This window comes from Carettochelys insculpta, chromosome 8, assembly GCF_033958435.1.
Source record: "Carettochelys insculpta isolate YL-2023 chromosome 8, ASM3395843v1, whole genome shotgun sequence".
NCBI lineage: Eukaryota > Metazoa > Chordata > Testudines > Carettochelyidae > Carettochelys > Carettochelys insculpta.
Genome location: NC_134144.1, coordinates 63,982,185 through 64,000,282, shown reverse-complemented (window position 1 = coordinate 64,000,282; position 18,098 = coordinate 63,982,185). Strand labels below are relative to the sequence as shown.

General features: G+C 46.3%; 1 protein-coding gene across 1 annotated transcript; it reads left to right on the top strand.

The window, feature by feature from the left end:
* Window positions 1-897: 897 nt before the first annotated feature.
* UMPS (uridine monophosphate synthetase) lies at window positions 898-10,030 on the top strand. The gene is made up of 6 exons (XM_075000981.1): window positions 898-1,080; window positions 5,207-5,360; window positions 5,984-6,652; window positions 7,467-7,642; window positions 8,224-8,338; window positions 9,357-10,030. The coding sequence occupies exons 1-6, from the start codon at window positions 928-930 to the stop codon at window positions 9,536-9,538; spliced, it is 1,449 nt and encodes a 482-aa protein (XP_074857082.1). The 5' UTR covers window positions 898-927; the 3' UTR covers window positions 9,539-10,030.
* The last annotated feature ends 8,068 nt before the right edge of the window (window positions 10,031-18,098 follow it).

Here is an 18,098-nt window from a genome sequence, read left to right as displayed (position 1 = left end):
ACCCAAGACTAATAACTGTATTAGGTTGTGAGTTTTTGAGGGTAAAATCCACTTCTTCGGATGAAAAACTGAGAGGAAACCCAGAATCCAGTGTTTATATAAGAAGGGGTAAGGGGAAATGGTAACCTGTCACTGGGAGCAGTAAAAGCAGCAAATTAAGTCGGTTGAGTCTCATGCCTGTTGATCTCAAAGGTGGGGAAGTTGTTCTTGTAGCACGTGAGACAGTGAAGATCTCGTCTGAGACCAAGGTTAAAGGAGCCAAATTGCTGCCATGGCCGGACTTATTTTTCCCCGTCTGAGTATTTGTTCACATCTTCCCCTGTGCGTCTGTCACAGCCAGAACCGCGGGTTTCAGTAAATGATCCGCTTCGAGCGCCTCTCCCCGGGATCGTGCCCCGCGCGGGTAGAAGAGCGGCTGGCACTGCTGGGGCCGAGGCGTTGAGCGGGGGGCTCGGGCCAGGCCTGTGCGCAGCTCGCTCCTCCCAGCGCACGACTCCGGGCTCTCCCCGCGGACGCTCCTCCCAGCCGCGGCGCTGTCCGCGCCCGCCTTCAGCCCAGGGGCGCTGCGCCCAGCTCCGCTTGCGGCGGCAGAAGCCAGCGGCGACGGCCCTCTTAGCGCTGGCGGCCGCGAAAGGCGGGTGGTGACCCCGTCCCGGCCCCAGCTCGCAGCCAGGCGAGGGTGGTGACAGCACCTCTCAGCCTAAACGCCGGCCGACTACGGAAGCCGGAATGGAACCGTTCCTGCCGCTACACTCCCACGTGCCCAATCATAGATTGACACTGCGCATGCGGACACAGCGGACGAGCAAATCCCTTTTTTTTGCCATGGTGGAGCAACTGTGTTTTCTACTACGTCATCAACAGGCGCTGGCAGGAAGGGGGAAGGGTGACGCGACGTGTGCGCGGGCTGGCGGTGCTGGAGTGAGCATGGTGGAGTCGAGCTCCGTGGAGCGGCTGGTGGCCGGGCTGCACCGGGCCCAGGCCCTGCGCTTCGGGGAGTTCGTGCTCAAGAGCGGTCTCGTCTCCCCTGTCTACATCGACCTCCGAGTCATCGTCTCCCACCCGCCCCTCCTCAACCAGGTACCGCGCCGCGGGCAGTCGGGGGTAGGGTGGGGCCTGCTGCTGCTGCTGCTGCTGCTGCTGCTGCTGCTGCTGCTGCTGCTGCTGGGGGAGGGCTGGTGGTCAGGGGGTGTCTGCACGATGCTCCCCCCCACCCCATCGCGGGCTCCACAGCTCCCTTTGGCAGGGAGACGCTAAGAGTTAGTGCCGGCAGGCGGGGAGCGCACAGACCACGTGGCCATCCCTGCTGCTTGGAGCCAGACAGGCCAGCCACTTCCCAGGAGGTGCCTGAGGTAAGTGCCTGCACCCCAGTCCTGAGCCCCCTCCTGCACCCGCACCCATTTCTCAGCCCTGGGCTCCTCCGTACCCAAACTCCCTACTCTAGGCCCAGTACGGCATTACCTCCCACACCCGAACTGTCTCAGACCCCCAGCCGTGAGCCCACTCCTGCACCACAAGCCCCTGCCCTGGCCCTGAGCGATCCTGCACCCAAACTCCGTGCCCTAGGCTCAGCATGGAATTGCCTCACACAGTCAAACTGTCCCAGACTCCTGCACCCGAGCTTGACCTTCCATACTCCCAAGCCCTCACCCTGGGGGGCAAATTCAGATACAACAGATCAGGAAAGCGACCTTGGAATTATAGTGGATAGTTCTCTGAAAACATCCACGCAGTGTGCAGCGGCAGTCAGTAAAGCAAATAGGTTGTTAGGAATTCTTAAAAAAAGGATAGAGAATAAGACGAAGAATATCATACTTCCCCTATATAAAACTATGATACGCCCCCATCTTGAGTACTGCGTGCAGATGTGGTCTCCTCTCCGCAAAAAAGATATACTGGCATTAGAAAAAGTTCAGAAAAGGGTAACTAAAATGATTAAGGGTTTGGAAAGGGTCCCATATGAGGAGAGGTTAGAGAGACTGGGACTTTTCAGTCTGGAAAAGAGGAGATTGAGGGGTGATATGATAGAGGTATATAAAATCATGAATGGTGTGGAGAAAGTGAATATTGAAAAGTTATTTACTTGTTCCCATAATATAAGAATTAGAGGACACCAAATGAAATTAATGGGTAATAGGTTCAAAACTAATAAAAGAAAATTTTTCTTCACACAGCGCACAGTCAACCTGTGGAACTGCTTGCCAGAGGAGGCTGTGAAGGCCAGCACTCTAACAGAGTTTAAAAAAGAGCTTGATAAATGTTTGGAGGTTAGGTCCATAAATGACTATTAGCCAAGGGTAAAGTATGGTGCCCCTAGCCTTTAGTCAAAGGCTGGAGACAGATGGCAGGAGACAAATCGCTTGATCATTGTCTTCGGTTCACCTCCTCTGGGGCACCTGGCACTGGCCACTGTCAGCAGACAGGATACTGGGCTGGATGGACCTTTGGTCTGACTAAGTATGACTGTTCTTATGAGTGCTAGATTGGTAAAAGCACGTGAGGGTTGGAGAACGAGCAAGTGAGGGAGGGGGAGATTTTGTGTTTGTCGGACTAGACCATAGGCAGCCCAAGGGCTCATCCTTATCAGGGGAACTACGTGGTCTCAGCACTGTCCTATATGTGCCTCTACTAAAGCCTCAGGGCTGCATTGCCCAGAACTAGATCAGAACCAGGATGGCACGGGCCTTTCCTTTGTGCCCCTAGCTCCCAGTGCAGTAGCAGCAGAGGCCACTTCCCACAGCTGTGGCACATGCCACTGGCAACTGCCCTGCTTAGGAGCAATCAGGGTGGTCTTGCAGTGCCTTTGCCTGTAGCCACCAACACTGCAATTCCTGTTGATCATGGTGCCCTGCCAATGGGAACTATGGAGCCAGTGCTTGTCAATGGGGAGGAAGGACAGCATTTAGAGATCCCCTGGCTGCTCCTGCACATAGGAGCCAGGCATGGCCTTAGTTTCCTGGAGCTGCAGGGTGTCTTTGTTAGCCCTGTTGTGCTGCCAGATTTTTAGCAGCCAAGAATCTCCTGTATTGGCTTCAGTAGCCTCCAGGAGATTGAGATGGATTGCAGGAGACTTTTGGCAGTCCAGGAGGAATAGCAGCCCTAATTAGCACTCTGCACCAGTAAGTGCTTCTGAGGAATTTTACAGACACAAAGCAAATGTATTAGTACAGAGGTGCAGAAGAATCTCTTCTCGTTAATGTCTTTTATCCAGACTGTAGAGGGTGGAAATCTTTATGGGGGAATGAAGCAGGATCAAGATGTGCTTGTTTCTGGTACTTAAGTATTTATGTGAACATTCTAGCTGACCTTCAGCTAGCTGACCTTGGGATGGCCAGTGGCTCAGTTAATTTATAACTCTCCTTTTATTCTGTCATGCAGTGAATGATGGTGAATATCTGACTTTAAGATAACCAGGAATTTATCTAGTCATGTGTTCTGTGTAACTGAGACCTTGTTTTATTTAAAAAAATAATGTAGCACTGGTTGAACCTCTCTAATCCAGCATTCTCTCATTTGGCAACATCTGTAATCCAGTATGATTTCAGTTAGCTGGACAATCACTTATCAAGGGTGTGGTCAGGTTTCTCGTGGTCCCATAAAGTTTATTTACAGCCACAGTCCCAGCTGACAGTGTTCTGTGCTGTTTTGTAACTCTGATTTACCCTCCATGTCTTCTAAAAGCCCAGAAGGCAGTGGAAGTGTTGGTAATGCTCCTAGACCACTGTTTCTTAAACTAATTTGGCCACAAAACGCTTTTGGGCTTGGAATATATTGATGGAAGGCATGCATGCTGATCCCTGGGGATGGGGGTTCATACTGAAAAATTGCCACATGTAATGTTCAAAAGTTGATTTAAGAGTTTTATATGTTTATTTTACAAAGAAAAAAAACAAGAGAAAATCGTCTGAATGAACAGCTAATGCCCTTCTGATGGGGGATAGTTAGCAATCCTATAATTAAGTACAAACTCAAAACCAAATATCAATATAGCAGCCCAGAGAAGGATGGTTATCCTTTTTCTTTTGTACAGAAATAGAAAATACAATGCTGTCCAAAAAGGACAGTCCTTCCTTAAAGCTTAAAAAACCAAATTAGATATGGAAAAATATTTTTAAATTTTGTGTTTTTATGAATGTTATTTTTACAGAAGACTGCTGAAAAATAAAAATAAGAGTTGACAGTTTTTTTTTAAATGGGAAGAGTGTTTTTTTGCATCTCTGTTTAGGCACGAGTTTCATAACAATAACTATACTATTATTAATACATTGTAAATATTAATATACCTACAATCTAAATATTGTTCAAGTAACTTAGTATTTTTGATACACACATAATGTCTTATTTAATATTTTGGAAGGAAAAAAAATCACTAGCATCAAAAATTTTTCACAGACCACCTAGTCACATCACATGTAACACCAGTGTTCCACGAAACACAGTTTGGGAAACACTGTGCTAGACAACATTGTCGTCTTGTCAGGTCCAGAAGGTGCTGGATGAGAGACGTGCAACTTGTATTCATTGTGACAAGTAGAAGACTGGAAAATATGCTGACTTTCTTTCTCTCTCCCCATCTCTCCAAAAATAGTACTATAAGCATGGATCTGTAATATAGGATAAACAGTATATTTTACTTTTTTCTTCTGTTTTTGGCTACTGTTCTAACTCTGTGAATACTGTCATTTTGGAACTATTATAATATATTGAAAAGCTCCATTATATAAAAGCCAGTAGAATATAGCCCCACGTTCTGCTTTTTATTTTTAGGTAGCATCCTTAGTGGTGACTGTCAGTGTTTCACAGTGAGAAAGACAAGATCAGGATAAATTTAAAGGAAGTGATGACTGGTTGGCTGAAGAAATGGAAACAGTACCAAAAAAAAAAAATCCAGTGGAGGACATACTTTGCATGGCTTCTTGAATAATTGGTCACTGACCGCTAATTCTGTGAATGAAGTTACTAAACGTTTTTCTGAAATAATCGTTTTCCCCCAAAAGAGTTTAGTCGTCTTCTGTTTTGACAGCTTAGCTGCTGACACAGTCTGGATAATACCTGGGTGCAAATAATACTGACCAACTATTGCTTAAAAATATCTGAGTGTAGCTTCTCGGGCCATATACCAATCAGTCAGGAATATCTGAAATTTCTTCTGTGGGTAATATGTATTTATGGTTCAGATTACCACATCTTAAACATGTGTCTTTAGATTGCAGATCTCCTGTTGCAAACGGCAAAAAATGCAGGGATCAAGTATGACTCCGTGTGTGGTGTTCCATACACAGCATTGCCATTGGCTACAATTATCTGCTCAACTAACCAGATCCCAATGCTTATACGGCGGAAGGAAGCAAAAGACTATGGTAAAATTATTCAACATCATGAAGGTTAAATTGTCTCTCTGGTTGAAAGATTTGCTTGTGAAAGTACTTTAGTTTTACCTCGTACCTATTTACTGGTCATGAGGAAAGGTTCCAGGGACTCAAGAGCTTACATAATGTCTGTAATAGGGATGTTAAATTGCTTCTTAAGTTCAAAACTAGGATATTGGCTGTATATTAAGTTGAACATCTCGATAGTGCAAATAATCTACTTAACTTTTTCATTCTGTGGCAAATATGTACATAAGAGATTCATGTTGTGGCTTGGTAATGGTTTCATTAACCAAATAATGTGGTCGTCTTATAGTGCCTGTTGCATGAGGATTAGTAATGTGTATGTTGGTGCCTGTAAGAGCAAACAAATCAAATATCTGATTGTTTTATACGAATAAGCCTCACAACTTCCTGGGCTGCATAGGAGAGTTTTATCTATTCAGGAAGGTCAGGTGACTCACATGGAGTTACAAAATAAATCAGTGCTAGAGCTGTGAACAGAGCTGTAATGATACAGTACATTTAGCTTTAACAACGGTAAGTCTTAAGGTAGCGATTTTATGTTAAATATTTTTAAATATTCAATGGATTGTATCTTTATTGCTTCAAAGGTACCAAGCGCTTGGTGGAAGGTGCCATTAATCCAGGAGAAACCTGTTTAATCATTGAAGATGTAGTCACAAGTGGTTCTAGTATCTTGGAAACTGCAGAGGTCCTTCAGAAAGAAGGATTAAAAATTACTGATGCCATTGTGCTGCTGGATAGAGAGCAGGGAGGAAAGCACAGGTTAAAAGAACGAGGGATTTGCTTACACTCTGTGTGCACCCTGTCCATGATGCTAGAGATTCTCCAGCAGCAGCAAAAAGTTGATGCTGGGATGGTTGGAAAGGTAAAGAAATTCATCCTTCAGAACATCTTCAAACCAGTAGAGCAAAATGGTTCTTCTCCTATCAAACAAACATGCAAAGAAATGAGCTTTAGCGCTCGTGCTCAGCTGCCTGGAATCCATTCTGTTGCAGCGCGACTTCTCAAGCTCATGGAGAAGAAACAAACTAACTTATGCCTCTCTGCTGATGTCACAGACTCCCAAGAACTTTTACAGCTGGCTGCTACTTTAGGCCCCAGCATTTGTATCTTAAAAACTCACATAGATATCCTGAATGATTTCACACAAGAGGTAACAAAGGAGTTGAGAGCACTTGCAGACCAGCATGAGTACCTGATATTCGAAGACCGCAAGTTTGCAGACATTGGAAATACTGTGAGACATCAGTATGAAGGTGATTATTGCAACCTTGTTTTATTCTGACTTCTTCCCCGTACCTTTACCTGTGATTCCCTTTAGCGCAAAGAGATTATGGTGAAGACAGCTATAATGATTACTTTTAAAACACTTTACTTGTGCATGTGTCATTTTGCTGATCTGAACCTCCTCCTTTAAGCTATGACAGGGGCCTTCATCACCTGAATCTGCTTTTTTATGTTCCTTTTTCATCACTTCATTCTACATTGCCCTGAAAAGTAATACTAGTGACAGTAGGCTGTAGGTCCATATAAACGTCTTTCCAAGTAATGAAGAGCATAGTGTACCATTGTTCATGAGAAGTGTGATTTAGACTACATCTGCGCTACCCTGGAAGATTGACCCGTTCAAGTAGATCTTCTGGGGTTCAATTTCACATATCTAGTATGGATGCATGAAATAGACATCTCAGGGGTCGCAGTCGACCCCTGTACTTCCTCGCAAGAGGCAAGGTGTAAGAGAGGTCGATGGGTGAAATACTCCATTGACCTTCCCCTTATAGACAGACAAGATACATTGATTTTAGCTATGTAGTTGGCACAGCTAGAATTGCATATCTGCGGTCAACTTTCTTAGTCTAGTGTAGACATAGCTTTAGAGATGGTGGCCTGTTGTGGTTAGGCAGGTAACAGCTTGTTAAATCAGATTGAGCAGGCAGCTGCCAGAAGCTGAGGTAGTTAAAATGTTGTCTTAAACACGTACGCTGCTTAGTTAAAACACGCTTCCTGCTTGAGGATAAATTTATAATGGTACTTAGCTGAAAAGATACACCTCTCTTTCTTTCTTTTCAGGTGGGGTATTCAAAATATCTTCCTGGTCGGATATAGTTAATGCCCATGTAGTTCCAGGTTCTGGAGTTGTGAAAGGACTGAAAGAAGTAGGGCTTCCTTCACAGCGAGGCTGTCTGTTGATTGCTGAGATGAGTTCCCACGGATCACTTGCCACTGGTGACTACACAACAGCTGCAGTAAGTAGGAACTTTGGTTTGTCTTGCAAGAGTTGCAGACTGCTCTGGCAGCGGAGATAGTTGCATGCATTCATAACATTAGAGCCTGCTGTTACAAAGAGCTTTTAACATACAATGACTACTTACAGATTTCTCTGTAGTACTTTAAAGACCATAAACTTGTAGACTTTTGTATTTTAAGAGTTTGCCCACAACTGCAAATTTATATCACTAGTGTATTCCTGATTGGTTGTGAATTGTCATGGTCACCACAGCAAAATTATATTTGCTCTTTATTACTTTCCTTAGCAATCACATCCAATTAGTTTTTATCCTCCATTCCCAAGCAAATGTCCAGTCTTCTGCTATACAGCTTCTAGTTATCTTTAGATCCAGATAAGGAGCTGTCAGTTCTGAGTATTTTGTGTTTATGTTTCAAGTACTAAAGATAGGACATGGCTTACAAGACCATAAAAAACTGATTTCTCTCTAGTGCCTTACACTATTGGCCAAACTCATAGCACTTGGGACATCTCATGGGTTATGTTTAGTATCAAAAATGGGAATTTGTAACTTGGTTTTTTGGATTTTGTTATATTCAGGTGCAAATGGCTGAAGAAAACTCAGATTTTGTTTTTGGATTCATTTCTGGATCGAGAGTTAGTAGGAAGCCAGAATTTCTTCACTTGACCCCAGGGGTCCAGATGGAAGCTGGAGGTAAATATTCCTGGGGAGATCGCATTCTCAATGAAAATTCTCATGGTCATTTCAGAATTGACTTTTAAATGAGAGAATATTTATAGTTCTTAGATAAGTTTTTGAAGCTATCTCTAATGTAACAATCTATTTTGAGTGGTTGATATCCCATGAGAATAGATACCAACCAGATGTGGCTGTGCAGTGAATCTTACCCAGTAGGTGCAGATCCTTGGATATGAGACCGTATATGCTCGCAAACAACAGGCCTTGAGCCTCAGTACTTTCTCCTGCAGATCTTGGGAAACTTGCGGAAGGAGAAATGTAGGCTACACATCTTTTTTTTTTTTTTACTGAGAGTTTTATACCTCAAGTTTTGGGTGCAGTGGAGTATAAATGTACAGCTCCTGAGTATGTGAAAGATGTGTTAAATGTACTGTCATTAGAGCTCTTGTTCAAATATATAACAGCAAAGGATCAAAAAGCGTAATTGAGTGCAAACAATGCAAAATCTTATGCACAACATTAGTATTTTTATTTAGTAGAATTGATTACAAAAGAATTTGAAGTCTTACATTGAGTAGGGAGGGCATTTCCCAGGCCTGTTTCAGTGAGATGCTTTCTTGTTATCAGTAGCTGCTTCATGTAACCAAAACCAAAACTACTTATCTTCATTTGAATGCTGAAAATTATGTTTAATTACGATACTTCTTGTCAGTCAAGTTCTATTGTGTCTTATAAATCAGACATGCTGTTTGAGCCATGTAATCAACAATCAAATTATATGCAAACACCAAGTCCCAATAATCCTGCCAGGAACTTTTTGGCTAACTACTCCATAGAATTCAGTTGTAAAGCATGAATAACGAGACCCCTGGATATTGAATTCAGTGTGCAATCTCATATAAAATGTATCAAATCTGTGGTGCTAAGAACTGAAGCTTGTGGCCCTTCTTATGTCTGTTTCAGAACTCCTAGGACAGGGCATTACTTATTCCAAATCAGAAGAATGATGTAGCTTATGTATTGTGTATTTCAGGTGATAACCTTGGACAAAAGTATTTAAGCCCAGAGGAAGTTGTTAACAAAAGAGGTTCAGATATCATTATTGTGGGACGTGGCATCTTGTCTGCATCAAATCGTCTAGAGGCAGCAGAGATGTACAGGAAGACAGCTTGGGAAAGCTATTTAAGCAGACTTGGTGTTTGTGCGCAAGACTAATTTCAGCCAACGTTCTGGTGAACAAACTAACCCAATGCAATCTAGAGGAAACTTGAGTAATTTGGAGGGTATTTCTCCCTGGTGGTTAGCTTGACACCTACTTTGAACACAACTGAACATTTAGCTTTGGATAAAATCTTCCAGTGACTCAGTGCTTAGTAATGTGAATAGCAAAATCATTGTGACCATTTGGGGCTGTGAAACCAAAAATCACCACCCAACTTTGCTCTTCTAACTGGTCTGTACTTCAGAAAACAAGAGATGAAAACTCTCCAAATGGTACTTGCTGGTTTATTAGTACCATTTGTTATTTCCTTTAGTCATGGAAACAGTGAAAATGGAGCTTTTTCAATACTGTACAACAAAGCTGACCATTCACTATGTTGAATGGCACAACACAACTTGTCTCAGTGTTTAAGGAGCAAAAATGTGTCTGAATCCCACTGTGTAATATAGTAATTTGCTACTTAATAAACATTTTAATTGACTCTTCTTCAGCAATGAGTTTATATATTAAAAGTATTTTTTCTTCTGTCTTGTAAGTATGTTGGACTAAAAAGTTAAAGGTATTATAAAACTAGGCCTCTAAGTTTTAGCTATCTCTCCCTGGTATGTTTGTAATTACTGTTGTGATTGATAGAATTATTGGTACTGGGGTTCTGCTCCAAATTACCTGTGACAAAGCTACTGTTGTAGCTATTAGCTTAACCCACTTGGAAAATGACTTGGAGTGGGGCGGGGTGCGGGAGGGTTGCTAGTCCAAGGCAAAAGTACAAAGTCCTGACATTCTGGTGTGGTTTTTTTTTTTTTTTTAATGGAACATCTTCAGTACTTTTCATGATACTTTTTCACTATTTGAATTAAAGAAAGGATGTAAAAATGTTCTTTTTTAAAAAGATGGAATCACCTTAAATTTGCCCCACAATTTGCTACCGAGTTGAACTGAATTGGGTTTTCATTGCTCAGATCATGAAAAGCAAGATTATTCATACTCTGTGGAAATCAGTCAGTTAGTTTTATAAGCTAAAGCACAATAAGAATTATAGCATATACTGTGCATAACGTAAGTAAGTACCTTAAGACATGAGTCTCTTTAAATACAGTTCTGGCTCAATATGGAATAGTAACTTTAATTTTAAAATGCCATTCAGAAGCATCATTTTCCTGCTTATACCAAAATTTTGACTTGTGGTTGGCTCTTGAAGCAGACCCTTTGCTGCGTATAAATTGAACTAATTTATGCAGAAGTTTTATGAACAAGGAAAGCAGGTTTGAACAGGATTATGGTATTCTAGCTTGACGCTAGTACCAGAAAGATTAGAGAGAATCCAATGTGCTCTTCAGTCTTTAAGTAAACTTTGCTATCCATTTAGTAGAATGATGCAGAATTACTATGTCTACCTTGACAAAACAATGAGAAGTCCTGTGGCACCTTATACACTAAGGCCATGTCTACACTAGCCCCAAACTTCGAAATGGCCACGCAAATGGCCATTTCGAAGTTTACTAATGAAGCACTGATGGGAATAAGGGGACTTCGAAGTAGGCGGTGTCCTTTCAAAAAGGAGCCCCATTGGGATGAGCCGCGTCAATTTCGAAGCACCGCAGCTGCCCGCATGCTAACGAAGCACTGAATATGCATTTCAGCTCTTCATTAGTAAACTTCGAAATGGCCATTCAAATGGCCATTTCGAAGGTTGGGGCTAGTGTAGACATAGCCTGACGGATTTAATGGGGCATAAGTTTTGTGGGCAAAGACCCACTTTGTCAGATGCATGATCAAGATGCCCTTCTTCTGCTAGAATAGTAACAGAGTAAGCCGTGCTAGTCTATACACTATCAAAACGAAAAGCAGTCAAGTAGTACTTTAAAGACGAGCAAAATAGTTTATTAGGTGAGCTTTCGTGGGACAGACCCACTTCTTCAGACCATATGGTCTGAAGAAGTGGGTCTGTCCCACGAAAGCTCACCTAATAAACTATTTTGCTCGTCTTTAAAGTGCTACTTGTCTGCTTTTTGTTTTTGTTCTGCTAGAAATTTTTTCTCCTTCTTCCACTAGAGGGCGCTGTGATGTTCCCTTGTGCACATTTTGAAGCCACTGTACTGCTTTAGCTGGTAGAATTCATCCTAGGCAGGCATTGTAGCTGTTCTCAGAAGCCATGTATTTTTCAACAAACGGGTAATACCTGCTCTGCATTGAAGCTGCTCCCATGCCTGAGAGCTGCAGGGATTTATATGAATTATCCTGAGTATAATATTTGTCTTACAAATTGTCCTAACTAATAAACAGGCTCAGTCTCTGCTGTTGAAGTGCAGGGAGATTAATGAATTTTGTGAAGTCCCATGTTTCCTAAACCACATGCCTTACTGTAAAAACCTTGAACTAGCAACTAAAACACTAATACCTATGTTTACAACAAGTTAATTGGGTCTATCAAAAGGTGACATGTCTCGAATAAGATTATGGTGATTATTTCTTTTTTTTATGAACGATGGTGAGTTATTGGGGTTTTTTATTTGGAATTATTCATAGTCCTTTGCTTATGAACAGCATTCATTTCTACTGTACAATTTATACTTTGGTGTTTATAATGTCCAAAACATTTCAGTTAACAAATAAGGCTATATCAACCCTCTTATGCCCCCTCCGTGCCCACCCACATGTTTTATATTCAAGACTGTTAAAGCAAATAGGTGCAGCTCTAATCTGAGAGACTAATACTTTTGTTTAAGATACCTGAAAGGGATAAAATTCATTTCAGTTGGGCATAATGCTGATTTCTTCTGCGTGCCTCTGCTGTTTACATTCCATGACATGTAGTTCCTGCAGTTGGTCACAACTGCATTTGTAACATGGGAACTAGGTCACAATTTGAAAAACTCATTTGCATCATAATGTATGAAGCTGTTTAAGCCAGAGAATGAATTTCAAGACTGTCAGCATCAGGGATGGCAGCAGATGACTAATACTTATTTAGTTCATTGGCTGACAGATAAATTAAAATCTCTTTATGAAACTTAAGATACAGTGAAACTCTTTTTATAGTGAAATAGGATTGTTCCATCTAGTTCATTGTGAATTATGAGTGAATAATTGTTCTTAGTTCATCATTTATTGTACATCAGTATGTAAGCATTAAAGATGGTAACTCTCACGTGACCACCTACAGATCATTCAGAGATGATACTTTCCTAATAATTGTAGAAAATAATGCACAGAAAGAGATTTGCCTAAACTGACTTATTTCCTCCATTAGAAACATGATGGGTGCGTCTACAGTAGCAGGCAGCTTCGAAGTAGCTGGCACAACATTGAAATAGTACACGTCATGTCTACACGCTCTGTGAGCTATTTCAATGTTGAAATTGACATTAGGCGGTGAGACATCAAAATCGCTATTTCTATGTGAAGATGGGAATAGCGCCCTACTTCGACATTGAACGTCAAAATGGGGCACGTGTGGACGATTCGCGTCCCGCTACTTTGAAATAGCAGGGTCTGCCATGGTGGCCATCAGCTGTTAGGCAGAGACATGCCATCCAGCCCCTGCCGGCTCTATGATCTCTACGCCCAGCAGTTCTTAAAGCTGCACGGACCCGGAAACCCCAAAGCAGGAAGCTGACACTGTGCACGCAGCAGCCATGCCACGAGGTGCCCCTGCACAGCGCAGAGGGAGACCATGGCACCAAGCCAGCCCCCCTGAGCATCCCCAGAGCTCCCCCTCTGGGCCATCCCAGGGCTCCCAGGCCTCCAGCCAGCGGGCTAGGAAGCAGGGCCCCTCCTGGACCGACTCTAAGCTCCGTGATCGGCTGGGGCTCTGGGTTGAGGAGGAGGTGCTGCACATAATGGGGAGCAAGTGGCGGAACACAAAGGTGTTCACCCAGCTGGCCGAGGGCCTGGCTGCCTGGGGTCACCCTGCCCACACTCCTGACCACGTCAGAAGTAAGGTCAAGGAGTTGCAGCAGGGTTACGTCCGGGCCCGGGACTTGGCCAGCAGGTCTGGGGCTGCCCCTGCCGCTATTACCAGGAGCTCAGGGCTATCCTGGACTGCCAGGGCACCACCTCCCCCACAGCCACCCTTGACACCATGGCCAACGAGCTGCAGCAGGCCTCAGAGCCAGGGTCGGATCCAGAGGCCAGCCCTGCACCCCAGGGCTAAAGCCGGGACCCTCCACCCCAGCCCCAGAGTAGTCCAGTGAGGAGAGGGAGCTCGTGGTGGACATCCTATCCTGCAGTTCCAGATGGGCCTCTTTTGACCCTGGCAGTGGACCGTCAGATATGTACTCCACAGGGCACAGACCCCCAGAGCATGGGGCGGGGGCACCACTTGACCGGGGGCCCCCACATCCCCAGAAGACCTCAGCCTGCCATGGCACGGGCAGACCATGGCCCAGGGACGGTGCCACAGCCACCAGTGCCCATCAGAACCTCCACCCCTGGCCAGGGCCATGCCCCACCCCTGGTGGGAGGGGCAGACCACTGGAAGGGGCCACCCACAGGATCACTGCACGCACCAATGGGGGATGTGGGGTGGGGACCAGAGGCCCTTGGGGGGGCTGGGTGGGGCCACGGGTCAGGGCTGGGTACTCATGGCCTTCCTCCCCCCTTTCCCCCTATTTCTGCAGCCGCCCCATCTGTGGTCTCCAACAGCCCCCTGAGACCCCCGGCCCACCAATGCCCAAGGTCACCGCCTGCACCAAGATGGGCCCACCCCCGCTGGGGCCAGAGGCGCACTACGCATGACCCAGAGGTGGCTGCTGTCCTCCAGCACCAGGTGGACATCATGGAGTGGAGACTCCAATTCGAGGAGCGGGAGTTCACCTGGCACCGGGAGGCCTGGCAGGATTTTATGGCCACCTTTAACCAGGTGGCCGCCACATTTGAGGAGCTGGTGGCCCAGCTCCCCGCCCCCCCCATCCCAATGTCATCCATGCTGCCCTCTTTGCCACCCCGCCTGATGTCCGGCCTGCTGCCCCATCTCATGTCCTGCCTGCCACCCCACCCACCAGCTCCGCACGGCAGGAGCCCACTGGGGCCGATGAGTGGGCCAAGGACCCGCCTCAGTCATGCCTCCCCATCCTCCCAGCCCCCAGCTGGCCTCACCAGGGACCCTGGCTGAGGGGGAGGATCAGCCACCCAAACATGGTGGGGGTCGCGCCCTTCCACCCCCGCCCCAGAATGATGGGCCGGTCTGGCCTGCCCACGTCTCCCCCCGGGTATATAGTTGTCGCCTCCCTGTATATAGTTAACGCCCGCCCCCCCCCAGTATATAGTTTTTTATAGATGTCCCCACCTGTGTATAGATATTTTCAATGATGCTGTCTGTATTTGTTTTATATGCACAAATGAGGTGAAATTTTTGGTTATTTAAATAACGACAGTTTTATTTTTCAAAAAAAAAAAAAAAAAAAAAAACCCGCGTCCAATGTGTTTTTGGTGAGGGTGGGGTGTGGGTGCTGGGGCGGGGTGCAGGGATGGCCTGCGTGATGCTCACTAGGCCCCCCTGGGCGAAGTACTCCCGCAGGGCCTCCCGGCCCCAGATCCCGTCCCGGTGGGCCTGGCGGCCAGGGGCAGCGACTGGCTGGGGGTAGCCTGTTCCAGCCTCAAGTGCCCAGCCCTGCACAAAGGCCTCCCCCTTGCTTTCCACCAGGTTGTGGAGCATGCAGCAGGCACCCACAACCTGGGGGATGTTTGGGAGGCCCAGGTCTAGGCATGCCAGGCGGCAAAGCCACTGGCCCTTCAGGCGCCTGAAGACCCGCTCGACCACTTGGCAGGCATGGTTGACTTGGGCATTGTAGCACTCCTGGCTAGCACTGAGGTGGCCTGCATAGGGCTGCATAAGCCAGGGCTTGGGGGTGGGTAGGTGGGGTGGCTTGGGGGGGGGGGGGGGGGGGGGGGGGGGGCAGGCCGCATCATCCACGATGCAGAGGGGTACGGTGGTATCTCCCAGAGGGGGGTCTCCCTCTGGGAGATGTGGGTCCCTGCCTCCAGTTGGCGGCATAGTCCTGAATTCCAGAAAACGCAAGCGTCATGGGTATAGCCGGACCAGCCGATGTATACATCCTGGAAGCGGCCACGGCTGTCCATCATGGCCTGCAGGACCATGGCGTGCTAGCCCTTCCTGTTGATATAGCGCCCACCACTGTGGTCTGGGGCACGGATGGGGATGTGGGTCCCATTGAGGGCTCCGAAGCAGTTGGGCAATCCCATGGTGGTGAAGCCCATGATGGCCGCGTCCAGGTCCCCAACTCGGATGACCCTCTTCAGCGGCAGGGCATAGAATGCATGCACCACCTGTAGGGAGGGGACATGGGTGCCTGTGAGGGTTTGCAGAGTGTGACCCCCCCCCCCACTCCCCAGTTCCCCCTCCTCAGGAACCTCACCTGCCCCCCCCACAACAGTGGGTTCAGACCCAAGCCTCCTTACCACCATCACGACAGCCCTGACTGTGGCCTTGCCAATGCCAAACTGCTGTCCCACGGAGCGGTAGCTGTCTGAAGTGGCCAGCTTCCAGACAGCTACTGCAACCCTCTTCTCGATGGGGAGGGTGCGCCGCATCTGGGTGTCGTGGTGCCTGAGTGCAGGGGTGAGCCACTGGCAGAGCTCCATGAAGGTCTGCCGGCTCATGCGGAAGTGCCGCAGCCATTGGTCATCATTCCAATCCCCCATAACCAGGTGCTCCCACCACTCGGTGCTCGAGGGGTAGCTCCAGAGTTGGCGGAGCACCCCGGGAGCGGGGAGGGAGGGCCCAATGGTCTGGGGAGTCTCCTTGTGCCCCTGGGGAGGGCTCCCATTCCCGAAGCTGCTGGGTGGCTGCCTGTGCAGTGTCAAGCAGGGCGCCTGCTCCGCGGGAGGTGGATTGTAGGGCTTCCAGCTGCTGCTGGACGTCCATGTCTGTGGGCTCGAGGTCTGCGAGGCTTATATCACCAACGCAGGGCTCGTGCAGTGCAGGCCGGGTGTGTCTGGGAGGAGCCCTTTAAGGGAGCGGCTTGCAGCTGCCCCAGAAGGGCTAGTCTGCTCTGTGACCCCGTCCACAGGCTTTCCTGGCCCCTTATTTTGAAAGAGGGTGCTTGTGCGTGTGGACACTCTGCATTTCCTTCCAGGGAGCCTCCTTTCAAGGTTCCGTCGCCCCCTTCGATGTCGAACGTCTATGGCACCAGCCCTGGAGGATGCGTAGCTGATATGCGTCAAAGTAGCCTATTTTGCTGTTCTTACTTTGAAATAGGCTCCTTCGACGTAGTCTGCTGGGGTAGATGTAGCCAGTGAGGATTATAAATTGAACTGTGGTGCATGTCCTAGCTCACACTGGGTCTTTTAGGCCTTGGGTGTGCTACAAACCACTACCATGGCTGAGGATTTGTGAGCAATCATGTTAACTGACAAGATCCTTGGACCATGACAATCACGTCAGCTGACAAATGTTCAGGTAGAGTAAAATTTTATCATGTGGATAAGAAACCCTCTGATTTGTAGTCTTATGCGCAAAAGATTTGTATTTCACGCGCACACTAGAGTACATCAATGAATGGAAATACAGTTTTCAGTGCATCTGGAAGGCCTTTGAACAATTTTGTGTGTACAATAGGAGGAGACCCTCAGACATATAGAAAGCAGAAGGCAGCATCTTAAAAAGCCTCTAAGCTGTGTCACACTATTGTTTGTAGGAAAAGGACAATTTGCATCGTAAATCGTGGCACTTCGCCAACTCATACATAGTGAAGCGGCACACACCTTCATTTCTCCATTGCAGGGGGTGAATAGAAATTTGAGTAAAAACTTAATGTAAAGCCCCTCCACTTCATTTCAGCTGGCATCATGAAAGAATTGAATCCATACAGAATCTAGTTATTTATGGTGAGTATAAGGTACTGATCACCTTAACATCCAGGACTATAAAGTTGAAGAGCTTTAAGAAATTGCTAGACAGTGTATGCCACTGCTAGTGTGTATAATTAATTGATACAACACTCGACAACCTGTCCAGCATAATAAAATGAGTATTAAGGACTTCTGACCAGGGACAGACTTAGCCTGAATGAGTTCATGGGGTTGATAATTGACAAGTACCTAGAAGGTGAGTGATGAAAATATGGGAGCATTTGGGCTTGGCTTGCTTACTGAAAAGGCATCTGACTGTGCTTTGAGCTGAAATCCCAATGGCTTTGTTTTTAATTGGCATCTTCACATGGGTGTGGGAAACCATTCTTTGAGGCACTGAGCTATTTAACTCCTACCAATAGCAGTGTACAGAGTTGACAATTGCTCAGATACACATGGGATCAGTCTTACTGCAGTCCCAGCTGCTTAATCAGGGTATTACATTATGAATAAGGCACTGGATAATTCCTAGTGTGTTTTACCTCATAGACTACCCACTCCCCTAATAGTCAACAAGGGCTGATTTACACTGCTTGTTAAATGGCCTACATAGTTAGAGGGCACTCTGGATCTAGTCCCAGGAAATGAGCCAAGTACAACACACAATGTTGTGGATCTTTCAATATAATTAAGTTTGAAATGCTCATTAGCACAAGTCCTACAGGAAGCATCACTTGATTC

Excerpts from the sequence above, each read along its gene's own strand:
- UMPS (XM_075000981.1), top strand. The coding sequence starts at position 928 with ATGGTGGAGTCGAGCTCCGTGGAGCGGCTGGTGGCCGGGCTGCACCGG. Across the intron at positions 6,653-7,466 it reads TGTGAGACATCAGTATGAAG|GTGGGGTATTCAAAATATCT; the intron begins GTGATTATTGCA and ends CTTTCTTTTCAG. Across the intron at positions 8,339-9,356 it reads GGTCCAGATGGAAGCTGGAG|GTGATAACCTTGGACAAAAG; the intron begins GTAAATATTCCT and ends TGTGTATTTCAG.